Source organism: Poecilia mexicana, unplaced genomic scaffold (genome assembly GCF_051168715.1).
Source record: "Poecilia mexicana isolate PSO_F unplaced genomic scaffold, ASM5116871v1 scaffold_9, whole genome shotgun sequence".
NCBI classification, from domain to species: Eukaryota; Metazoa; Chordata; class Actinopteri; order Cyprinodontiformes; family Poeciliidae; genus Poecilia; species Poecilia mexicana.
In genome coordinates this window covers 9,040,168-9,065,542 of record NW_028263378.1, presented here as the reverse complement: position 1 = coordinate 9,065,542, position 25,375 = coordinate 9,040,168, and the positions used below count along the sequence as shown (strand labels likewise).

General features: G+C 38.0%; 3 protein-coding genes across 6 annotated transcripts; 2 read left to right on the top strand and 1 right to left on the bottom strand.

Moving 5' to 3' along the window:
• Positions 1–2,142: 2,142 nt before the first annotated feature.
• Positions 2,143–6,508, top strand: gck (glucokinase (hexokinase 4)). Its single transcript, XM_015005711.2, has 10 exons — positions 2,143–2,412; positions 2,633–2,795; positions 2,917–3,071; positions 3,233–3,352; positions 3,446–3,541; positions 3,634–3,733; positions 4,066–4,249; positions 4,813–4,968; positions 5,480–5,713; positions 5,814–6,508. Exons 1-10 carry the CDS (start codon positions 2,332–2,334, stop codon positions 5,950–5,952), a joined length of 1,428 nt encoding a protein of 475 aa, XP_014861197.1. The 5' UTR covers positions 2,143–2,331; the 3' UTR covers positions 5,953–6,508.
• A 2,734-nt stretch (positions 6,509–9,242) lies between these two features.
• myl7 (myosin, light chain 7, regulatory) lies at positions 9,243–11,384 on the top strand (the record flags this gene model as incomplete). The annotated part of the gene is made up of 6 exons (XM_015005716.2): positions 9,243–9,401; positions 10,223–10,298; positions 10,441–10,545; positions 10,658–10,736; positions 10,832–10,880; positions 10,982–11,384. Coding segments are annotated over 6 exons (573 nt in total), but the record flags the coding sequence as incomplete, so codon positions are not given.
• A 4,249-nt stretch (positions 11,385–15,633) lies between these two features.
• Positions 15,634–22,695, bottom strand: agpat9l (1-acylglycerol-3-phosphate O-acyltransferase 9, like). 4 transcript variants are annotated; one of them, XM_015005712.2, is made up of 14 exons: positions 22,638–22,695; positions 22,036–22,235; positions 21,883–21,949; positions 20,539–20,687; positions 20,275–20,420; positions 18,093–18,167; positions 17,903–17,992; positions 17,504–17,597; positions 17,292–17,407; positions 16,977–17,032; positions 16,691–16,776; positions 16,379–16,507; positions 16,198–16,277; positions 15,634–16,034 (listed from the first exon to the last, which is right to left on the bottom strand). In XM_015005712.2, the coding sequence occupies exons 2-14, from the start codon at positions 22,177–22,179 to the stop codon at positions 15,926–15,928; spliced, it is 1,341 nt and encodes a 446-aa protein (XP_014861198.1). In that variant the 5' UTR covers positions 22,180–22,235; positions 22,638–22,695; the 3' UTR covers positions 15,634–15,925. The 4 variants fall into 4 exon arrangements, with proteins under 4 accessions (XP_014861198.1, XP_087864858.1, XP_014861199.1 ...); XM_088008732.1 differs by having other exon boundaries at positions 22,634–22,659; XM_015005713.2 differs by having other exon boundaries at positions 22,555–22,645.
• Positions 22,696–25,375: the final 2,680 nt, after the last annotated feature.

The window sequence follows — 25,375 nt, the reverse complement described above, 5'->3', positions numbered from 1 at the left end:
TATTAACTAAGATATGGCAACAGAGACTATATAGCTATTGCTTTATATCATGTTTATATTGGATTTTCGTTAAACTGAGGCAGCACATTTGGAAGTAGAACTAGGACAATTTGGAAAATGCTCAGACCGTCCAAGAGGAATATCAAATCAAGCTTTTATCTTGATAAATTTGATCTCTCTTTACTCGCCACAACGCTCAGATGTCGTAGTCGTTGGATGCATTGTATGAACTTATGATCTGCATAATACTCACAAATTTAGTTTTGATTTTCATGGCTGTCATCATCGTTGCTCTGGGTCTGCAGCTGACTTTGTCAAAGACAGCTGGAGATCCATCAGGCAGGTCTCTGTTCAAACAGCTGGCGTGAGTTAAATTAACTGGATGATCAGCTATCGACAAGCACTTGGCACATGTTCAACTCTGTTCAGTAAAACGTTGCAACACAAACTTGGAACATTTTGTTTCTGATTGTTTTACAGTCAGAGTGGGATTTTTTAGATGTCCTAATTCTTAAAAGCTTTCTGCTTACCGTAATTTAGGTAAATCTGTCCATTCAGCGGTATAGCATTTGTTAGTCATAAATACCGTTTCTTACTTATAGAAGTCAAACACATTTTAAACTAACAATGATGCAATTCTTGCACAAAACATCTAAATTAAATTCTATGGAATTGGCTGAAAAAAAAGTGATCTGTAGATGAATTTTTCATCCATTTAAACAACGAAGACCTCAGTTTGTAGGTGAAAGGTCAAAGCTTTGACCTCCAATGCTAATTATGCCATTTTCAACACATCAGTAAATTTAGGATTTTTCTCTGATTTAAATGGAAGAGGCCAAAAATACAGATGTTTGATGTACATCTCTAAAAGACAAATATTCTGTTTTATTTGTCACTAACCCTTCATGATGAGTCCAGAACATTCAAAGTTTAAAATAGGTTTTGGGTAATTTTAGAAGACAATTTTATGTCTAAACAATTTAGACCTTTACTATCCTTTTTGAAAAATCTGATCATTTGTAATTATAAATTATATCCAATTCTTATAATTATAATAAACACTACTTAACTTTCAGTTATGGTACATTTCAACGCCAGTTTCTTTACACAGACATCCAACAGTCTGGACACAGGTGCAAAAGGTTCACTTTACTTAACTTTTATGAGTCCTAGCCTCAGAGTTATAAAAAGCTCTGACCTGCCTTCTGTTAAACTACCTGGTTTGATAAGAGCAGGAGGCCTTCACCATTATCGTGCTACTGTTAGTTTTAGAGGTCACTCACTCCCCTCTGGGTCTAATTTTAGGTCTTTTTCTAATTTTAAAAATGCTAACGTGGAACTCTGTGACCCATTGAGCAACCCTGTAGTATTGCACAATAGCTATCTGGGTAAAAAAAAAAAAAAAAGGAGGATTTTATAGCAAAGCTTCTGCTTGGATTTATTTAACTTGTGTTCTAAAATAGATTGCAGCTAAGCCCTTCAAAAGCAAAAGGGAAAGTGGTAACATGACTTAACTTTCTTAACACATAAATTATGGTGATCAGTCAAATAAATCAAATGCATGCATTATTGCATCATCATTTAATAAAAGAAATCTAGATTGCCCAGAAAAGACTCTGCAACAATATGACTTGCAACAGTTATTATAATTTACATGGATATACTTAAACTTCTAAATAAGCTTTTAATGTTTTCCTCATACTTAAACTTTCCAAGATGAAAAATGAAAACAAAAATTCTAAATTAGAATCTGTATTTTCTAAAATATAGTTATTATAATAGGTAAGTAATAATAGATTGAGGTTACTATATAAATTATTAATGTTTCTGGACTTTGTGTATATCTTATGACACAAATTAAAAAATTATGCAAATTCAATATTAAGGAAGCTTTTTGAGGTAACTAATATATTATTACTATTTGTTACAGTTTGCTATGTAAATCGTAATATTCATTTACTGTAAAACTGCAATTACATTGTTACGATGTTCAGTGAAGTTCAAATTAGCTTCTGTGCACAGACCTTGGACCCAGTATTTGAAATCAGGTCACATGGAGGATTTAGGGTTTTTTTACATACCAGTCTTATCTCTGAACCACTGTGGGTGTGTGTGTATGTGTAAACTTTCATCAGCAGATGGGATGGGGCTGAGGAAAGGGGAGGGCAGTTCAGCACATCCTGCCCACTTCACCTGGGCATAAAAACGGCCAGGGGTCTCAGTGACACTCACACTTCACCGCCTCTGGATCCAACCACACACACTGGGTGGACACACACTCTCTATTCTCAGAAAATACATCCAAGTTCATTTTAAACCAAACTTTCCAAGATGCCGTGCATCACCAGCCAACTCGACCAGATGATGAAGCTCCCTGGTAGCTACAGTGACGTGGTTGAAAAAATATGCATGGTAAGATGTGCTTTCTATCTGGAGCTTGAACTTTTTTTCTTTTTCTTTTTTTTTTAAGTTTAGGACTGCCTAAACCTTGTGAAGGAAAATTCAAGATTTTTTAGTACTCCTCAATTTGCCCAGGACCTGGGCTTTACCTTGTCCAACACAAAAGCTTGAGAGTTGGGAAAGATTTCCTTTTTTCCTTCTCCTTACCGCCTCTTTTCTTCTTCGACTGCAGGTGGAGCAGATCCTGTCTGAGTTTAGATTGAACAAAGAGGAGCTGGAAGAAGTCATGAAGAGGATGCAGCATGAAATGAACAGAGGACTGCGTTTAGAGACCCACGAAGAGGCCAGCGTCAAAATGCTTCCGACCTACGTCTGCTCCACCCCCGAGGGATCAGGTAGGAATTCACTCTGTATGAAGAGAAGGAAATAATCCTTTAAAACTTTAAAATTGAAGTGAACAATTGTTTATGAAGTTCACATGTAAAAATTAAAACATGTCCTTCTTTGGCTTGATAGAAGTGGGAGATTTCTTGGCTCTGGACCTCGGAGGGACAAATTTCCGTGTGATGCTTGTGAAAGTGGGTGAAGACGAAGAGGGAAGTTTCAAGGTGGAGACGAAGAACCAAATGTATTCCATCCCTGAAGATGCCATGACAGGGACTGCTGAAATGGTCAGTGAAAACTGCTATTTATCTTGTTTTTACGCCACCATTTGTTTGCCTTTTCCTATTTACAGATACTCAAAACACTTCAGCTTAGCTTGGAATCTGTGGCTATTCAACCAGCTTAACTGGCTGTGCTCTAATACCTTTTATTTTTCTGATTCTTTTAGCTGTTTGACTACATAGCAGAATGCATGTCTGACTTTTTGGACAAACACCACATCAAGCACAAGAAGCTTCCTCTGGGTTTCACCTTCTCCTTCCCTGTACGACATGAAGACCTTGATAAGGTACAAATATAGTTTTTCTGTTAGTAAACAAAATCATCCCTCATTTTGTAAAGTTCATCCAACTAAGGGTGCTCATGTTTTTTATTCAAACAGGGAATCTTGCTTAACTGGACCAAAGGTTTCAAGGCCTCTGGGGCTGAAGGGAACAATGTTGTTGGTTTGCTCAGAGATGCAATCAAGAGACGAGGGGTGAGTAAATTCATACATTTTTCTCAATTTAAACAATGTTATCGTCTGCATACAGGGAAAACATTCTAATATGTTACATTCTGCTCATGCAGGACTTTGAGATGGATGTGGTTGCCATGGTGAATGACACAGTTGCAACCATGATCTCCTGCTACTACGAGGACAGAAGCTGTGAAGTCGGGATGATTGTCGGTAAGAAGCCATAAACGCATGCAAATGTTCATGCTCAGCAGAGTTGTAAACCTTTGGAAGGAGCTTGAAGTGAGACGAATGGATGTGTTGAGCCAGTACTAAAAAAAAAGGTTTATTATTTATTTTTTTAAAAATATAGAAAACAAGTTTTAGGGATAAAAAGACAAGCTTCAATGCTTTGTTTGCTTGCTCTCCAACATAACTGTAAATGTTTTTTTTGTTTTTTTAATTAGATTTATTTGGAAAGAAGAGAGAGTTGGAAACACTGAGCTGGCACAAACTCATAAAATGACAGAAACTAATGTTTTTTTTTGTGTGTGTTAATCTTCAAGGTACTGGCTGTAATGCCTGTTACATGGAGGAGATGAGGACTGTGGAGCTGGTGGAGGGGGAGGAGGGCCGGATGTGTGTGAACACTGAGTGGGGAGCATTTGGAGACTCGGGCGAGCTGGAGGACTTCAGGCTGGAGTACGACAGGGTGGTGGACGAGACCTCAATCAACCCTGGACACCAGCTGTGAGTAAAAAAGATGCATTAAAGTTAAACATTCAACACTTTCACACAGGCACACATGTTGTTTGTATTAGGCCCTGCAACCTTCTCAAATTAGTTAGTGAATTTAATCAGGACAAGGGTCAAGACACGTGCCGTCCACTCTGACCCCGCCCTCCGTTCTCCATCTCCTGGTGTTTTTATGAATTAAGCATCCATCTATGGCAGAAATCACCTGACCCTAAACTGTAGTCTCTGTGAAGTTGCCGAGCTACCAGCTGTTTTCCTCAGGATGTAGGCAAATGGACAGAGCTTTTGTACGTCAGTGGTCGGTCAGTCGGCAGGTGGAGATGTCAGATTAATGACCCCTTTCGGCTTCTCGCCGTATCGCCTCCAAGCTTAATGGCTGTTTACCTTTTATGCTGGCTGCTGAGTCCAGCCTTAGCCTTGATGTCTCCTTCCTTATCCGGTCATCCTCTGTCTCCCAACCTTCATACTGAAACATACATTTATTATCATGACACATTTATTGTTCTTCACCACCTTCTTAATAACACATCTCCCTCTGCCTTGTCTTGTTAATGCAGGTATGAGAAGATTATCAGTGGAAAGTACATGGGGGAGCTGGCGAGACTCGTCATGATGAAGCTGGTGAATGAGAACCTGCTGTTTAATGGCGAAGCCTCAGAGCAGCTCAAGACACGAGGCGGCTTCGAGACGCGCTTCGTCTCCCAGGTTGAGAGGTAGGCATCAAGCAGCGAGTGATGGAAAAACATTTCACTGATATCGCCCATAAAATGCATGCAAGCAGAGAAATAGGAAATGGTAGCTAGGCTACAGATGCTTTAAAGCAGATAAAAAAAGAAACTTTAGTGCTGCTGAGAACATTAGATGTTGTTATGGAAAGCCAGTGGTCTGTGTTTTACTACAGTTGTTATGTATTGCTAAATTGAAGAGAGCTTATATGGGACCATATATGTAACAGGCCCAATTAAAAGCTGTATGCGGCCCTATACAGAATTTGATTCAAACTTCCAAACTGAAAAAAAAAAAGAAAATAACTATCATAAAGCAGAAAATAAACATCTCAAGTCTCTCTTTGGGGCCCCTGCTTTGGGAAGGCATAAGTAGCTGAGTTGCAAGCATTTTACAGTTTAAATAAGATTCTAAAAAAAACAAAACAAAACAAAACAAAAAACTGGAAAATGTATTTTTGAGAACTGCTTTCTAATGTGACCTTTTACTATTTTTTAGTGACTCTGGCGACAGAAAGCAGATCTACAACATCCTCTCCTCTCTGGGTGTCCTTCCCTCTGAGCTGGACTGCGACATTGTGCGTCTGGTCTGCGAGAGCGTCTCCACTCGCTCTGCTCATATGTGTGGCGCAGGCCTCGCTGGGGTCATTAACCAGATGCAAGAGCGACGCGGCCAAGATACCATGAAGATCACAGTCGGGGTTGACGGATCCGTCTACAAGCTGCACCCTTAGTAAGTGTCTTAGCTGTCACAGTAGGTACAAATATGAGTCCAAGTAACATTAGTTCGCCACAGACTGCCTTATACTAACAGTGGTGCCTCTATTTTACAGTTTCCGTGACCGTTTCCACCAGGTCGTCAGGGAACTCACCCCTCATTCTGAGATAACCTTCCTGCAGTCGGAGGAGGGCAGCGGGCGTGGAGCTGCTCTGATCTCTGCAGTGGCTTGTAAGATGGCATCATGGATCTGAAGAGAGGAATGCAATGAAGAACAGCAGAGAAAGCTCAGAATTAGGATGTTTGTGAAATCCTCTCCAAAGATCTGCCACTGAGAGCAGTGGAATAGAGCACTTGCTACTCACAGATTTGAGGACAAAGAGGCCTTTAAATATCTTGTGAATACAGCCGGTCTATAGTGTCATACCATCCTGTAGCGGTTGTATTGTTTCTGACCTTAAACAACTTGTTTACTGTTGCATTTGAAACTTTAAGCGCCACAAAAGCTAATGTAAAATACATGCACTGGTTATTTGGACCGATTTTAATGTGTATTTTAAAATGTAGCAAAGTAGTTCATGTACAGCACAAATATTTTGTAAAAGCTGTTATCAATCAGCACTAACTCAAATTCATTGCTTTCTTGTCTAATTTTATTTGTAAGCATTGAAATATTTGTTATTGTTTATTTAAAATTGTATGTTTACATCCTATTTACTTTGTCAGCATGTACTGTGTACTTTTTTCTTATGTGTAAGATGAACTATACTTATACCTAAATGTAAATAAAACATCATAATTAAATATTAAGTTTTGTGTTTGGCTAATTTATTTATGACATATTTTATAATAATTAGTCAGATCTCAAGTCTGTCAGCAGGTCAAAACAATTATCAGACCACAACAAATGGGAAAACTGTGTCTTAATGTAGGTAGTGGTTGAACATAGTTGAAGAGAACTTTAATAATAATGAAAATAATTCAACAGGAAAACACAACAAGCCAGGACACAAGAACAGCAGAAACAAACAGGGGAAAACCATGAAGTTAATGGAAGAAACCAGCAAGGAGTGAATGAAAAAGAGGGCGTTATATACTGGGAGCCTGATTACTAAACAACCAATACTAATTGTAAACAGGGTGCAGCTGTGAGGGGAGAGCAGAAGGCAGGCTGAGGAAGAGAGAGAGAGAGAGAGAGAAACGGCTCAAAGAAGCTGCAAGGATTAAACAAACTGGGGAAAATATAGAACATAGATCTCAAAGGAATAAAGAACTGAACAAGAAATAAACTATAATTGTGATCTAAATAAAATATCTGAGACTGATCTGAAGCAGGGCAGAAAAGCTGCTTTGCTGACACAAAGGCTGATCTAATCAGGAAAGAGAAAACAATGAATAACTAATATTAAGAAAAGACTACAAATGATAAAAAATTAAACACAAGAGAAAAACAAAACAACAAATATCTTGACACATTGTGCAATGTACAGGTGCTGGTCATAAAATTAGAATATTGTGATAAAGTTCATTATTTTCCATAATGTCATGATAAAAATTAAATTGTCATATATTTTAGATTCATTGCACACCAACTGAAATATTTCAGGTCTTTTATTGTTTTAATTTTGATGATTTTGGCAAACAGCTCTTGAAAACCCAAAATCCCTGTCTCAAAAAATTAGAATATTATGAAAAGGTTCTCTGAACGAGCAATAAAAATAATCATCTGAATCAACAAAGTAACTCTAAACACCTGAAAAAGATTCCTGAGGCCTTTAAAAACTCCCAGCCTGGTTCATTACTCAAAACCGCAATCATGGGTCAGACTGCTGACCTGACTGCTGTCCAGAAGGCCATCACTGACATCCTCAAGCAAGAGGGTGAGAAACAGAAAGAAATTTCTGAACGAATCGGCTGTTTGCAGAGTGTTATATCAAGGCACCTCAGTGGGAAGTCAGTAGGAAGGAAAAAGTGTGGCAGAAAACGCTGCACAACGAGAAGAGGTGACTGGACCCTGAGGAAGATTGTGGAGAAGGGCCGATTCCAGACCTTGGGGGAAGCAGTGGACTGAGTCTGGAGTAGAAACATCCAGAGCCACTGTGCACAGGCGTGTGCAGGAAATGGGCTACAGGTGCCGCATTCCCCAGGTCAAAGGTCAAGCCACTTTTGAACCAGAAACAGCGGCAGAAGCGCCTGACCTGGGCTACAGAGAAGCAGCACTTTGGACCACTGTTGTTCAGTGGTCCAAAGTACTTTTTTCGGATGAAAGCAAACTTTGCATGTCATTCGGAAATCAAAGTGCCAGACTCTGGAGGAAGACTGGGGAGAAGGAAATGCCAAAATGCCAGAAGTCCAGTGTCAAGTACCCACAGTCAGTGATGGTCTGGGTGCCATGTCAGCTGCTGGTGTTGGTCCACTGGGTTTTATCAAGGGCAGGATCAATGCAGCAGCTATCAGAAGATTTTGGAGCACTTCATGCTTCCATCTGCTGAAAAGTTTTATGGAGATGAAAATTTAATTTGGTCTGGAATCGGCCCTTCTCCACAATCTTCCTCAGGGTCCGGTCACCTCTTCTCGTTGTGCAGCGTTTTCTGCCACACTTTTTCCTTCCTACTGACTTCCCACTGAGGTGCCTTGATATAACACTCTGCAAACAGCCGATTCGTTCAGAAATTTCTTTCTGTTTCTCACCCTCTTGCTTGAGGATGTCAGTGATGGCCTTCTGGACAGCAGTCAGGTCAGCAGTCTGACCCATGATTGCGGTTTTGAGTAATGAACCAGGCTGGGAGTTTTTAAAGGCCTCAGGAATCTTTTTCAGGTGTTTAGAGTTACTTTGTTGATTCAGATGATTATTTTTATTTCTCGTTCAGAGAACCTTTTCATAATATTCTAATTTTTTGAGACAGGGATTTTGGGTTTTCATGAGCTGTTTGCCAAAATCATCAAAATTAAAACAATAAAAGACCTGAAATATTTCAGTTGGTGTGCAATGAATCTAAAATATATGACAATTTAATTTTTATCATGACATTATGAAAAATAATGAACTTTATCACAATATTCTAATTTTATGACCAGCACCTGTAAACTCTTCAAACAACAACAATAATAATACAAAATGAATTAAACCAAATGTGACATTTTAGTGTTTTTATGATTACTGACAAAATAATCTAAATCATTATTAATATCCTGGGGTCAGTTTGACATTTGCAATGTTTGTTTGATTGCCTGTCAAAGGTCAGAGGTCCCTTTCTTCTGTCTGTCCACAGCTCTATATCCGTCTTCCCAAGCCCAGAGGAATCCAGCATACTTCACCTCTTATCAGGCAACCTCAGTGACACACAGAGAGCCCGCATGGCCATGTAAGGGGCTCCACGGCCCACTGCAGGCTATGATAGGAGGGTGTCTGATAAGATGGGCTGAACATAAAACCCTCTGCAGCATCACAAATTGGCCGAGAGTCTTCATGCATTCATTCAGACATGGTGAGTCAATCAAGGTTTTGCATTATTTTAAATAATTTCAGGGCACTGATTATTAACTAAGTTTTTGTTCTACTGTCATAAAAGCATCTGAATGTTCCTGTTTATCTTCTCAGGCAAGTAAAAAGGCCTCCAATAAAAGGCAGAGGGGGAATCAGAAGTCCTGCTCCAATGTGTTTTCAATGTTCGAGCAGTCGCAGATACAGGAGTTCAAAGAGGTAAGGCAGTGCTTACAGTTCCATAAAAATATTATTTGTTGTTTTGTTTTTGTTTTTATTTAAGTACACCAGCCATACTTTTGTGTAAAATCAACTAAACCTATATGTTAAAACATTTGAGCTGCAAGTGCGTGGATTTCTGGAAAACTGGGCAATGGACATTCAATGTAAGAGTATTACAACATTTACTGAACTCTCAAGTAGTTAATGTGCACAGAAACTATTCAAAAGGAAAAATTGAAACAAAACAAAAATCATGGATCCATTAGTTTCCCTTTGCTTCACCTTCAACGAGACTTTGGAGGTCATCAGAGCCAAACTCAAACATGTAAGGTTAAATCCCTTACAAGCTAAAGCCAATTTAAATGCTTGTAACATTTACAACAAAAGACCAGTTTGATATAGAATGACCCAAATAAAATACAGATCAAGCAGAATTAGTAGTTGAGGATTTGAAATAGTAGAAACATTTCCAAATTTAAAAAATAGATCTAAACATATCAGATGATTAGACATATTATATCTTTTTATTTTTAGCTTGAAAGTCTGCTATTGCAAATAGAAGAAATATTTTTTAAATAATATTTGTGAATAGAAAATTTCACAATTAAGACTCATGAATTCACCCTAGTTTTTTTTTTTTTTTTGTGTACAGCAGAGCTCCAAATGCAGCTAAAATTACGTTTATTCAGAAGGGGTTAAAAAATGTGTAGTTTTAACAATCTCTACTGTAATTTGAATGAAATAGTTATTTCCTTCTAGACCCAATTGTTAGTTAAAATCATCGTTTCTTTTTTCACATCTTAATATTTTTTCTGCAGGCTTTTGGCTGCATTGACCAGGACAGGGACGGGGTAATCAAGAAGCAGGACCTGAAGGAGACCTACGCTCAACTCGGTGTCTAATTTAATTTGTATACTTAGGGCATGTTAATAGATGTATGAGTATTGAATTAGCAATCATTTTTAATCTCCACTAAGCTACCTGCTGTACCTGCTGAGCTTATTTTAATCAGGCTTACTTATTGTGTGCTCACCAGGAAAACTTAACATTAAGGATGAGGAGCTGGAAGAGATGCTGAATGAAGGGAAGGGTCCGATCAACTTTACTGTGTTTCTGACACTTTTTGGGGAGAAACTCAACGGTAAGGGACTTTTATAGTAGTGATCTAAATAAAATAGATCACTACTGATCTATCTGAGAGTTCCTCAATTTCTTAGAGGAAGTCTCAAATGATTTTCTTTGTTACCTTTCAGGGACCGATCCTGAAGACACCATACTTGCTGCTTTCAAACCTTTTGACCCCAATGGGACAGGTTTTGTTAATAAGGATGAGTAAGATTAATTTTACTGTTTAGTTCTAACATTGCTCATATTAGATTTAGAATTTATTGTTTGTTTCTTTATGTTTGTTTTTTTTTTTTTTTTAGGTTTAAACGATTACTGATGAATCAGGCTGATAAATTCACGGCAGAAGAGGTCAGTTTTTTTTTTTAGTTTTTTTTTACGTATTTTCATTTACAAAGTTATAAAAATTTGGTAACACTAAGCATAAAAGTTATCTTGTCATCAACATGTAGGTGGAACAGGCATTCACTTTGGCACCAATTGACCCAATCGGAAACATCGACTACAAGCAACTCTGCTATATCATCACACATGGAGATGAAAAGGAGGAATCATAATAGGCCATATGTGAAGTCAAGAAACATGGCTACTGCTGAGGAATAATTCACACTGGTGATTATTGGAGATAAAGTAGATTTTTTAAAGATATTTAAAGTGGTGGATTACGTCAACTGCCCTTCTGTTCTTTTGAGGAAATGCTGTACTGAAAGACATACAAAATAAAGTGCTGGACTCCCCTCCAAAAATGAGATGAATAAACAATTAGAAAAATTATTATTTGGTTTGGAAATGATTTGGTGATTTGATTTGGAAATAAATACATCCCATTTGATGGGATCTGACATGTCTCAAAAATGCTCTTAACTTCTTCGAGTTTGAAACAAACCTGAAAGCATAAGATATTTAATTGATTCCAAAAGGAAATGTTGTCGTAACTCATATTAATTCCAATTCTTCTAAAGAGTTATTGTAGATAATGATGGAAAGGTCTCCTGTAGGCTACATACTAATATGAAAAAGTGTTCCAAAAATGAGTGTTTCCAGAACAGAAGCACAAGGAAAAAGATCAATAAAGCTCTAAGCAGTGTTCGCTCCTTCGGGTGAAAGGTTGATTGTACTGGTTCATTTCAGTAAAGTAATACGTGTTTGAAGATCCTTATTTAGAATCTTTTCGTTTTGTTTTGTTTTTATTTGGTGGCTCTGTTACCATGGATTCGAAAACAAACAGCTCCATAAACTCCTTAGCCAAACTTTCCAACACATAAATTAAAGCCCAACTGCCTTGGTTGGGAATATTTGCAGTTTCTTCTTTTCACAACGTCACCATTGCAAAGAAGAAGGTATGCTTCTTTTACTGTCGCCTCCTTTTCCCCCTCCATTTTGTTTCTAACCTCTGTGGTTCTGCTGGCAGAAATGCCTCTTGTGCAGACAGAAAAAACCAACCTAGATGTAAAATCGAATCCAAACAATAATAAGGACCCAGATTCACTGAAGTTTCGAAAACTAAAGCACCAGGATGAGACCTGTATGATAAGGTGAGAATCAGTTAACTTGCTGAAGCAGTTTATGTTCATAAATAAGAAAAAGGGCCAGATGTTTTGCATTTTCAGTGCTTTGTTTATTGCAGATCTGCTGCTCCATGCTTATTTATTTTAACTATCTTTGAGCATTATTTTTTTATTATTATTATTTTGCTGAAATCAGTATCATTAGAATTTTATACTTGTACAAATAGTTGGCATACCCTTCAAGCTCCATATCTTTTTCTCTTTGGATTAAAGGAGCTAATTTTAATCATTACGGCTCCATCCATCCATCCATCCATCCATCCATCCATCCATCCATCCATCCATCCATCCATCCATCCATCCATCCATCCATCCATCCATCCATCCATCCATCCATCCATCCATCCATCCATCCATCCATCCATCCATTTTCTTTACACCCTTGTCCCTTGGTGGGGTCGGGAGGGGTGCTGGTGCCTATCTCCAGCTGATGTTCCGGGTGAGAGGCGGGGTCACCCTGGACAGGTCGCCAGTCAGTCGCAGGGCTCATTACGGCATCAAACATTTATAAACATTTATTCTGGCAGCAGCTGTTTGACCACTGACATAAAACTTACACCAGATGTCAGCAAGAACCCAAATAAGGAAATAATTTGAAGCACATTAGTCTACAAAAGGAGGATTGGTTAAGAATTATAAATGGTGCAGGAAATAAGTCTAAAGATGTCGTTCTTGGTAATGATAACTTGAAGATATCTTTAGTAAAGAAATAACCAACCACCTTGCTAATGTGGGATTTTGGTCTATTCCACCACAAAAGCCGAATTCAAATCTTAAAAGTTCTAGGAATCATTTATTTGCACTGATTTTTAACTGGAGATAAGTTAGGTGATTGACTAGGCCATTCTGGCAGTTTTAATATTGTGCGGCTGGGAATCCTGCCAGTACCACATGCTGTACCACACGACGTCTGCAGCTGCAATCTTCCCCTTTAGGACGATGTTTTTGAGGTGATTCATAGATGTGTTCTCCCTCCAAACATGATGTGTTCAATTACATCAAAATATTTCTGCTCTGACTTTATCTGACAACATTCTTTCACTGGTTTGTCCAAATCTTCTGCAGCAAACTTTATGCAAGTTTCAAGCTTCTTCTTCTGCAGTTTTGCACAACAATCTTGTGGATGGCACTTTTAATTATTCTTTTATTTAATTTACTGTTGGGATTCATGAAGTGTTTTTAAGCTGAATTGACTCGTACATCAGAAATATGATGAGGGACACATAGTTGTGTCAGGTCTGTGGTGAAATGTTTCCACTTGCGGATTAAGGCTCCAAAGACACTCATGGGAATACTAACAGTAAGATTTACAATAATAAGAATTTTTGTGAAGGTCTTTTTGATATTATTGTTCCACTTTATACCATACCTTGGTGATGAGAAGCCTTTTTATAGGCCAGCTGTTAATATTAAAGCAGCTGCTATTGATTTACTCGTAACAGAAGAAGGAATGCTTTCTAAATTTGGCAGATTTGAGCTGGTTTCTTTGACTTTATTGCAAACTGTTGCCAAGAACTGGTGTGAATTTATGTAAATGGCCCTATTAGAAATCATTGACATGCCCAGTGCTTATTTTACCACCTGTGTGTGAGTGTGTGTATTCTGCTTTCAACAGGTTTGAGGAACTTAAAGTTAGCTTAGATGTGCCGCCGAAGACCCCCTGTCCCATAGAGGTAGGTGGAATCATGATTTAGAGGCTTTCTTATTACTCCTATGCATGTAGACACAAGATCTGTACATTTTATCTCTTTTGATCCAACAGTGCAAAATCCCAGCTAACCTCGGCCTTCAAGGTGAGAAAACTTTCAGATACACACAGAAAGTATCAACTTAAATTTTCCATCAATTTCGATATGGAGGATTTAACGATTAATTTATCACATCAGTAATGTCCTCCATTAGCTCCACTGGCTAATGGAGCTATATTAGCCAGTTGAGCTCATATTCAATAGGAAATCCTTTTATCAATATTTAAGGCCATTCATGAACTTGCTCCTCCATATCCATCTGACCTTGTTTATGCTCACATGAAGAACATGAAGTAAGATCTTTTTGTGAATAGAAGTGGATCCTCTTTCTTCATCCACCGGTCTACCCGTCTCACTACTACAGGTCATAGGGCATTCAGCTGCACTGACCCTCATCTCTGGACCAACAAGGCTTTTTCTGTCTGATGCCTTCTGCTCTTGCTATTCAATTAATTTTATTTTACTTTGAATTGAATTTAAGGATTTTTTTCATAGTGTCCTTGAATGTCAAGAAAGACGTTTATAACATGTATTATCATTTAGACAGCTCATCCAGCCTTTCACCCTCTCTCCAATGTTTGTTGACTTTTGAATCCACTAACAAGCTCCAAGAATATTTCTAAAGCACAATTCTTGGGAAAATTGGTAGAGTGAATTTAAATTGATTGGTTTCCTGGAACAGACTCAGCTCAGTCATTAAAAAAAAAAAAAAAAAAAAAAACATTTTAAAGAAAAAGCTAAACTTGAGCATATGGGAAACAATAAGAATGCTTTTTGGAGGAGTATAATTGAAGCTTTCAAATCTGGAAAATAATGTACCACATTATTGAGAGTATTGGTGGAGGCATGTTTAGGACTGTTCTGCTGCATATTGCAACATTGGTGTAATAATAAAGAATGACTAACTTCAAACTCAAACTGTACCTCAAATCAACAGAGAGACAGATGAAACTTCTGGAATGGTGTCCCCAAACGTCATTCCAGTTGAATAAATATGTTCTATGTGACAAAGAAAGGTCTGCACTGCATATAAAGAAATTTAAATGAATTCTACCATTTCTGCTAGAAAGGACAGACAGTTCCAGCAAGATGCACCAAAATATTGTTGACTGATGACAACTTTGGGGATTGTGGTTGAGGATTCATGCAGGACTGCCAGTTGATTTAAGCATTAATCAACCTTTATGACCTTATGTAAGCGTCCAATTAGAAGAAACATCTGTTTTTCTTAAATTTGCTTTCAGTTCCTAGAGAGAAAACGACTCAGACAAGCATCTGCCAGCGATGCGTGGACAACACTGCAGCAAGAGCAACAGCAGCAGCAGCAGCAGCAGCAGCAGTAGCAGCACAAAGACCTGAAACAAGGCTGTGTGTTATTCTGTGAAACCTATACTTCACCCTGATGTTCAGTCGATTGGATTGTTATGCATAGTATCAATCATTCAGGATAAAACCTTTTGCATCTATTTTTGTCTGTGATTTGTTTTTACTTTTAAGAGTCGGGAGGATCCTTTTCCATTTTAGGTAAGAAATACTCAGTAAGGTTTCAATGTTTCTTTGGCACTTAAGTGGAAATCATAACAGATTTCTGTTATTTATCAGTGCTATTTTTTGCAGTTAAACTGCATAATAAATATACAAAGGTAATTCTATTTTTAAATAACACAATTAGTTTTTTTTCCCCCTCCTGATCATGTGAACTAATAAACAGGTCTTATCTAGACCCTTGCATAATCACACATAACATGCAATCTGTAAACTAAAATTCTTAAGGTAAGAAAAGAACCATTTCACGAGTCAGTTTTCTTCAAACACACATTTCAGTCCAAACACTGAAGTTTTTCAGCAATAATATTCAATTGCAATAACAGATAATCAGCAAGACAGTTCCTTTTTTCTGCTCTAGCAGCTTCAATATTGCACATAATGTCACTGGCTTAGTTTCCACTTAGCTGCTCCTTATTAAGTCCATTCGGGCATTCGCGGTGTCCAGATAATGTGAAAACCAAGGAGTAAATTTGTCTATTTCCATCATGTCAAAACAAGATGGAGGTCTTGTCCCTTGTGCTGAAAGTTGATCTCAGTCACTATTGCTGCTGCTGTCGTCTCCCACCACCATGCTGCTGTACTTTTTCTGCTGCTGCTCCTTAAACGTGTCCTTCACCTTCGCCCTTTTCAGACCGCCGTCCCTGCAGAGCCAAAGATCAATTCAACGTTTCAAACCTACTGTAACTCTCACTGTCTGAGATGTAAAGGTGTCAACTGTTTTAAAGTTTGAGTTTTACTTGTAAGTTTAGGAATAAAGCTTCAACTGTTGGAGGTCGTTTACAAAGAAAAGAGGTCAATGCTTACCACTGAAGGTCTAACAGTCCTCCTTGGTGAGCTATGGCAGATTTCACTCTGTTGGCAAAATGGACAGCATCCTCTCCCTCCTAACATTCAACAATAAAGAACAAACAAAGGATATTTTTTCTGAGTAACAGCTGACCCACTTTGTGGAGGTATTGAGTTCTTCTGAGGCTGTGACACCAACCTGTTGGTGCATGGCTGGAAGGTACCAGACGTTACAGACTAGAGCCCAGCTCGTCATCATCCGCAGCAGGTAGCTCACCATGCTGTACTTGGAACTGTTCCAGAAAGCATCTCCAAACTTTGGGTCGTACTAACAATGGACAGACAAGCAAAGACGTCGACTTCCCAGAACATTGGCATACCTTATCGATTTCTAAACCAGCTTAGATATGTTTAGGATAACAGCTCAAACAAGTCGTTAGAAGGCCAAAACCGAGGTATGACTTTATATACATTATTCACATTAAAATAAAAATATATACCAGGAAAGTACCTTGATGGCTACAGGATATATTGTTGCTCCAATTTCAAAACTTCCCTTTTTAAACATCATGACAGACGTGTTGTTAACACAGGTACCTGCAGAGAAAAGACATGCAGGAGATTAAAAGGAATATGTTGTGTGAGTTTTTTTGTTTTCTTTTCAAATAAACATTCAATATATGTTCACAACTCAACAGTTAGCTTTGAAACTTTAGCTAAAATAACAGCCTTCCATGAATTATTTCTATGAATGTATAAACACCAAACATGTAACTGGGTAACATAGTCAAACTTACCCTCTGGAAATATTAATATGGGAAGCTTTGTCTTGTCATTCACGTGGTCCGTTAACCTGGAAACAAATCAAAAGGTGAAGGAAAACCTCAGACCAAAATAAATGTACACACTAAGGCATCTGAAACATGATCCTGGGCTCTAATCTGGATGAGTCACTTTTCAAAATTAAGCCATGTGGTCATGTCCGGACAGTACAACACATAAAATCTTCCGACATGCTTACTGCCAGAAATACAGCGACTAGAACAACTGCATAAAGACAAACAACCAAAAGGTCCAATGAGAAATATTCCATGAAGTAAGTGAAAGCTTACCTTTTGGTCACTAGATGGCGATCTTTCATCTCAGACCTCTCAAACCAGACATGAGGGCAAGACCTCACCATGGCTCTCTGAACAATCCCCATCAGACCTCCATGCACCTGCCCCACCTGAAAACCACAAGCTGCCCTGTCAAAGTTCACACTTCAAAGATTACAGAAAATTGCATGTAATAAATGTGGAGGCATGTTAGATTTATCACACACCATAGCATAGCAGCCGTCGTTGCAAAGTATGACGATGTCAATAGGACTGGTGTGATTGGCCACACAGATTCCTCCTTTTTTGGGTCTATTCTCTCTGCATTTAAAAAAATAAAGTCAATGTCAAATTTAAAACAAAAGGGAAATGTATTCCTGAAGATACAAACGGAGCAGCTCCAGTTCTCAAGTGCTGCTATCCTGCAACTTCTAGATAAATCAGCCCTCCAACACATTTGAATCAAATGGACGGTTATCAGGTCTCTGCAGAAATCAATGACATGATTATGAGGGGATTCAAACATTTTATTCAGCCGTGTTGGAGAGGGGATGACTCTAAAGGCTGCAGGATAGGAGCTCTGGAGGATCGGCACCCCAGCAATAGAATGTTTAATGAGAAATTACTTGTTGTGGTAGCGGATAGTAGCAGAAAGACCTCGAGCACAGATCCTGTAGCACATGACATGGACCCACTCACTGAGCCAGAACTTTACCCTAGAAATTAACATTCAGGTCAAAGCATAGAATTGGATTTAAGAGCAAGAAATTCCCTTTGTGTGGAACAATTTTTAAACCTGACAGACTTTCTGATCACCTGCAATTTGGAAGAAGTCCAACCGCAGACGTTCCAATCACCAACCAGGTCAGGCCGATGCAGGCCAGTGTGATCCTGAACGGAGATAAGAAAAACTAAATGTCAGAATGAATGAGATGTGAAAGGCAGAAATCTACAAAGGTCTGGCCTGAAGACATTTTTTTTGTACCAGAAGATTATAAATACTATCTAGTCCTTTCATATTTGACGTGGAGTCCTGATAAGAAGTTAGTAAAGACTCATGGTTGATTATTTATTTAGGGCTTTTACTAATTTAATCCAGCCTCATTTCCAGCCTGATGATATAAAATAAATCTTCATGAAGTCCGAAAATAAAAACTGTTCTTCTGTGAAATTAACATGACACTCAAAAACTAAAAAATACAGTACGTTTAGTGAAAAGGTGAACACATTTTGATTTAGTTATTTGGGAAACCTACAAAAGCAAAAGTTTCTTAATATAATCCTGTTTGTGTATGATCTTTTCAGTCACATCACTGCTGATGATTTGTGACAGATTGCTTCAACTGAAAAAAAAAATCCTGTCAGGACAGAGTTTCAGTCAGGTCCAGCTCTGGACTTTCAACCTTTGCATTCTTTTATAGATTTGTTGCTGCACTTAAGATAACGGTCATGGTGAATGATCTAATGTGGGTCAGGGGGATTTCATTTTCAGGATGGAGAGAAACAGTTTCATCTCTAAGGCATTACTGTTTGTGAAATTTTTTGAATTGTGCGCAAACGATTGTGTGTTTTGGACCAGGAAACTGCTGGTCAGTTTTTATGAATGTGATCAAACCCAGTAATGTTAAAAACAGAAGGCTGCCTGTTCTGCTGCTTCTGCTCTCACAATTATTTTTCCATTTCCCAATACAGAATTTATCTGTTTGTTTATTATCTTCATCTGAGGTTGTCGACTTTATGACATGAAGAGTGTTCAGATAATACATGAAAAGTGCAACCAATTGTAATATTAACAAAAATGATCTTAATCTCAGAAACTTAGTTGCCCTGTGTTTTAGCCCTGTTTTTTGGCAAAATTAGAATAATGTTATCATTTGGGGACAGCGATAAGGAAAGAACAGCTGATATCAGATATCAGTCATTTATACTCAATCAAAAGAGTGGAGTGGGTGTTATAAAAGGGAGTGGAGCCTGAAATTATTCTCCTTCTGTTAATATGTAAGGAAACGTGCTGGTGTAATTCCTTTACTTCAGAGGGCCTTCACAGACTGCTACTAGTAAGATCACAACAAAATGAACAATTATTAAGAACCTCAAGCAGAGAAGTTTGATGATTATGAGGAAAGCTCCTGGGGCTCAAGAGGTGCAGGTGCAGATTTATCTTCTAAAGAGTAGTTAGCCAAGAGATGTGATTGGCACAAACACAGAACCTGCTCAGGTACTGAATGGTGACAGATGGGTGTAATACTTTAGGATGCTGGTCTGATGTCAAGAGAGGCAAAACACATTAAGGACAGATTGACATTCTGCAGGAAGCACCAGAACTGGAGTGCAGAGGATTGGTGTAAAGTTGTTCTCACTATGCCGACTTCAGACTATGTGGGGAAATCTGGGGAAAAAAAATATCCAGAGAAGCTAAGGTGAAATGCTGCATTGAGCTTTGTGTTGTGCTGAGAGCAAAGGATACCAGGCCAATCACGAACGGAGTTGCCTCTCATTCAAGAAAGTGGGGTTGCTCACATTTTGTCTAACAATATTGCTATGATTAAAGAATGGTATGGAAACATCTTCCAAGGTTACTTTGCACATTGCAATGTTTTTTGAGCATAATGAAGCACTAAATTACTATTGATGATTTCTCAGAAACCAAAGCACTGAAAATTTGGAGCCAAGGCTAAGAAACCTTAAACCATTGAGAATGTAGTTTGAATAAACTTGATGTATTTCTCAGCAAAAACCCTTGAGGCTAATGAAATGTTTATTATTGGCTTCATATATCACTGAAACATTTCAAGTAGAAACGTTTGTGAAAGTTTCTGTTGGTCTCAACTTGTCTGTCCAACATCGCTTTCTCCTTAAAACAAAGATTGCCAGACATTCATAATTTAAGTTTGACAGTCTCCTCGACAATCTTTAACGGTATTATTTCCTTTCTTTTCTAACAACAGACTAAAAATTTGATTTTGCTGTCACCAGGTCATGTAAAGTACTTGTTTACCTTAGAGGGGCGAGGATGCAGTATCTCACAAAGATACCAAGGCCATAGACCAGTGTCAGCTTCAGACTGATGTATTGGAAGTCATTGTGGGTGCGAGTCAGTAGATTCCAGGATACCAGCTCCTCAGAGGTGAACCGCTGGGTTACCTTTATTGTAAAACAGAGAATTTTTTTTTTTTTAAATCAAGCCAAGACCTGTATGAGTTGAGAAAAAGAGACAAATATACTTTTAGCTTAAAATCTAGTAAGCAAAAATCAAAGGCACCTCATCATCTACAATGCTCTCAATTCCCCTTCGAGTGAAATAGAAACAGTCGCTAAGTGTGAAGTCGCCTCCTACTGGCGGTTTGGGTCTACTGCGTCGGAGTTCCTCCAACTCTTTCTCCATCGAGCCGTGTTCCCTTTGGATGAGTCCTGATGAAGAAAAAAACAGATAAAATAAGAGTCAAAGTCAAACTCAATCACTTGATAGCAATCTGGATGAATTCCTCTCCATATCTCCTCAGATTATCCTCAATAGAAAAGAAAACCAAACACAAAGCAAAAGGAAAAAGTTTACTTAAAAATACTTTTAGCAACAGTTGATTAAAATGTGATATTTATTCAAAAAGAGCAACCAAACTTTGTCCAATTATAGTTTTTCACTTATGTTTTTTTTTCTGTTTGTTTTCTATGTTGTTCAGATGCCTCTCATGAAGTCACATAAGGCAACCGAGTCCATTTTACTATATCTATTTATATTGTTATTTTTGCTTCATCTTATGTGCATGTTTTTATTTGAATTTTACTGGTCAAGGTGTTTAGCTCCATTCTGCACCACTGCAGCATTTGAGTCTTTGTTCATTTGAGGAAAATTTAGATAAATTCTTGCACCTTTTATGGAACGCTAAGAATACATTCTGCTGGAAAGTACCTTAAATTCAAATTTTCTCTTAGAGGCTTTACCAGTTATCAAATAACAAACTGCATCATGCAAAGAAGTCCTTCTGTCAATGACTGAAGCTCACTCTAAGGCAGTAAAAGTTATCTATCTTTCTCCCTGAACGATCTCAGTACAGTTAGCCTGACAGCACAGCTTCAAAGTCCAAACCCTGATCTACCAAAGTCCGTGTTGGATACTTCAAACCTTTTGAACATTTATTTTTGAAGCATTATTAATTTAACCGTTCTTATCCACCGTGAACAGCGTGCCAGAGACACATTTGGCCTCTACAGAGACCTAAAAAGCAGTTTTTGCTGACAGCTACTTTGCATTTATATGCTGCTGCAGGAATCATAGCCCATGCAGCACGGCATCAGATAAGGAGTTGAGTAATTGTGTCTTTTGAGATACTCTAGGTAGGGTTCCCAGACCAACTTCACCTTGCTGCATAAATGTTTCTGAGTCATTGTCTCTGTATCCCTAAAAACATAATATTTTAACTCGACAAATTAAAGATATTATTAAACTGTTGTAGGATAGTGTCAGCTTTTGCTAGGGAACAAACCACCATGTCATTGCAACATGCCTGTTCAGACTTGCAAAAGAGAAATCCAGTATTGCAACAAAGACAATTGGGTCCCTAAATCTGTATTCATGTTTTACAGCCAAGAACACAGACAGTCTCACCATTAGATGCAGAAGCTTTAGCACTTTCTTCTTCTGCATTTGCTTTCTGTATGTTCAGAGTGGCCCACTGTGGAAGAGGTCACACAAAAGACAAGTCAAGTGTGTATTGGATTACCTGGATGAATTTAAGCATGTGATTTCATGTGGCCATACCTCTAAAGTCTTCACCAGGATGTTCATGTAGGTCTCAGAGATGCCCAGAGAAAATCCAAACATGGCTGGGATCATAATGAGGCAGACAATGAGGTAGAGCCAGATCTCTGTGGCCCAAAGGACCCCTACCCAGAAGTTCTCCATCCCTCACGTTATTCCCTGAGGTTCACCAGCCCTGTGGCTCAGACGCAGTGGGTTTACTACAGGAGACAAAGAAAGAAACAACTCTTAATGTGTAGTTTAGGTTTATCTCATGTAAAAAAATAAAATAATAAGTAGTACTCAATATTTATCTATTTAGTGAAATTCAAAGGCAATACAAACAGGAAATAAGCATAAAGTCCACAAACTAGCACAGGTGATTCAACTAAGTTCAGAGTATCAAAAGGTCATTTTACAATCACTGGCACAGACCCAGTCAAACAACCACAGATCAATATTACATTTAAACCTTCGTGCTTACAGAAATAAATGGAAACCAGATATAGAGCGATATCAAAGACTAAAGCTTTTCCTCACTGCGTTAGTTTTCTGAAATCATCAGCGGCAGAAGTTCTCAGATTACAACTGAGTAAATTGAGCTTGGTGCTCAATTTACGCACCAAGCTGCACTCCATGTTCTGGCTGTCTGAGGACTGAACAGGACACGCAGAACAAAAACACGCCCATTTACTACTTGAACAAAGTTCACGGATTCCGGGTCAAACAGCGCCCTCATGTGTTCATCTAGGAAAGAGCAGACACGTGGACCAGGACCAAAAAAACACTTTCATCGACCATAAATGTTCATTATCCTGTCATGCATGCAATCCATGCATCCATGCAATTAGTTGTTTGACATCTGATCACTCAATAAACCCAAGTACAAACTCATTCAACTATTGTAAGTAAATATATTTTCTTTGCATTAAGGCACGAGTTTGAAACGATACTAATTCATATAAAAGTATCCATTTACAATTATAAAAAGAAAATTCTAAACTTAACCTATTTAACTTGAAATTAGTAAAAGAAAAAAACTTACTTATGCTGCAATATTTTCACATCACAAATATTTTGAGGTCAAACATCTTCTTTCCTGTTTAAAATAAATATTTATTAAATCTTCTCCTGTTAGCATACCATGCAACCACTTATTTGTTTTTAAAACAAATAAGTGCTTATCATCTGTTTTTATCATATGAATAGCACTTTAATCTTTTCCTGAAACTACCACAAAGCCTTCAGGGAGCCAGACAAAAATAAAGGGGCTCAGACAGATTACTCACCCCAACACTTGGGGAAGCCGTAATGAGGAATGTGTGCAACAGTCTCCCTGCGTCAATCCCTCTCCCTCCCACCTAACACTAACAAAAGGTCTTGATAATTTTCCAGGTTCAAAGATTTCACAGTCTGATGAACATTACTGTAACTGGGGGACGTAAAGGGGTCAGTTTAGGTTTGGTCTCTGTGAGCAATAGGATGGTAATTCATACTGGGATTATTGTACATCCAGAGAGCACTCTGGATATATTGGCAGAAATGTGACCTGGAAAATCACATGTTATTTAAGAATTGTAAACTTCTTCATCTAAACATTTGGAATCCATTCAACCAATGAAACATTTAGAGCAAAACTTCAATATGGCTTTTTCAGTCAAAGTTTGCCCTTTCCTAAAATAAGGCATCCATGCCTGTAATATATCACCAGACAACATGCTATTTGTTTTATAATGCTGTGGGCGTGTTAGCTCCACTGAAGGAAATTGCTTGTTAGTTTAAATATAGCTGCTTCTATCCCAAGTTTCCATGCAAAGAAATCTTTACTTCTGCTACATATTTGCTGCACTGGGTTCCTGTAAAAGGAACTCCCAAGTATGGCCCATTAGCATTGGTATTATTGTTTTTTACAAGCAGGCTAAAATTTATCACTCTGCAGATAAAGTCTGGCTGTGACTGTGTGTGCTTTTGGGTCAGGGTGTGAGGTATCGTTCATACAGAAAAATTAATTCCTTTCTAGTCTATGAAGCAAGTTTGTAACAAAGCATTTTCACATCTATTTTTCAAAGTACCAGCCCAAAATGTATTTAGATTCTTCTTTACTCACAATTGAGCCACGGCCAAATTGCAACAACGTTGAGATACGTCTGTGGTAGGTCCATAACCACAAACTCATAGGCAAACTTCTTTTGTACTTTGGAAGAATAAATAAACAGACAGAGAGTGCTGCCATCAGGCTGCAGATTTATGAGCTGACTGTATTGTCTGCCTTTGTGTTTGTCATAGAGTGAGACCATGCAGGAGGCAGTGTGTCATGTCTCTGTGGCTTTTGAGCCACAAATAAATCACACAAACTGACCTACAGCAGTATGAGTATTGAAGGAGGTTACAGCCTTCAGACAGTACAACTGAGCAAAGCCTTTAATTCAGTTCATTTCAGCTTAAGTTTATGGTGCCAAACCAAAGCCACTTCATGGAAAAAAAAATAAAAAATTATATACAGAAACATAGAAGCCTGATTCCAAACACACTCAAATGCATTTGCGTACATTCCAGTTCAATCCTAGTCATAAAGCACTGCAAGCAAGTTTGGTTAATTATGCAAATTACTAAAAAGATTCATATCACAGAACTTTAGGCTGAATGCATCGAGCCGCTTACTTTGCAGCAAACTCTCGTCCTGAACAAGCTTGCTACAACAGTGGACAATCGCTCACTTTTAACTTTTAACTCTGCAATAATCCCTCATTCTTAGATGCATTTAGCAACAAGAAATCTCCAACATGACCTGCGTCAGCATGAATATCTGCTACCACCAACTGAGGGTTTGAGATGACAGAATACACTTTTTCTTTTTTCTTTTTTTTATATGGAGCAATCCATTTTGCTAGTTTATATCAGGAAATAAATAAATGTACAAATTAATATTCAGTCTCATAGAACTATTGAGAACATGCACTTGGCAATGCTCCTCAAGCCAGTACTGAAACTTGTACTCAAGAAATGTTTGCTCTTGAATTTCAAAATGCATGTGTTTCCACAGGTTGTGCCTTAGGTTTGACTTTTAGACTACAACTTATGCTTCTGAAGATAAACAAAAAAGATAAAAAGGAAATATGACATTTTTTTTGGAGTGGAGTTTTTCTCCCTATGACTTTATATACAAAAGCACAGTAAGAAGAATAGCACATAGCACATATGTAAAAAGTCTGTTATAAGATAACTTCAGACTGAAAAATCAAATCAGAACACTCCATCAATTAAAGAGAATACATGTTTTACCAGATAGAATTTATGTTAAGCTTAACATAAAAAAAGAAAAAAGTGTATTATGTCATCTCAAACCCTCAGTTGGTGAAGT

Excerpts from the sequence above, each read along its gene's own strand:
- agpat9l (XM_015005712.2), bottom strand. The coding sequence starts at position 22,179 with ATGGAGAACTTCTGGGTAGGGGTCCTTTGGGCCACAGAGATCTGGCTC. Across the intron at positions 20,421-20,538 it reads AGAGCATTGTAGATGATGAG|GTAACCCAGCGGTTCACCTC; the intron begins GTGCCTTTGATT and ends TTTACAATAAAG. Across the intron at positions 16,035-16,197 it reads GGACTGTTAGACCTTCAGTG|GGACGGCGGTCTGAAAAGGG; the intron begins GTAAGCATTGAC and ends TTGGCTCTGCAG.
- gck (XM_015005711.2), top strand. The coding sequence starts at position 2,332 with ATGCCGTGCATCACCAGCCAACTCGACCAGATGATGAAGCTCCCTGGT. Across the intron at positions 3,353-3,445 it reads GACATGAAGACCTTGATAAG|GGAATCTTGCTTAACTGGAC; the intron begins GTACAAATATAG and ends TTATTCAAACAG. Across the intron at positions 4,969-5,479 it reads TTCGTCTCCCAGGTTGAGAG|TGACTCTGGCGACAGAAAGC; the intron begins GTAGGCATCAAG and ends ACTATTTTTTAG.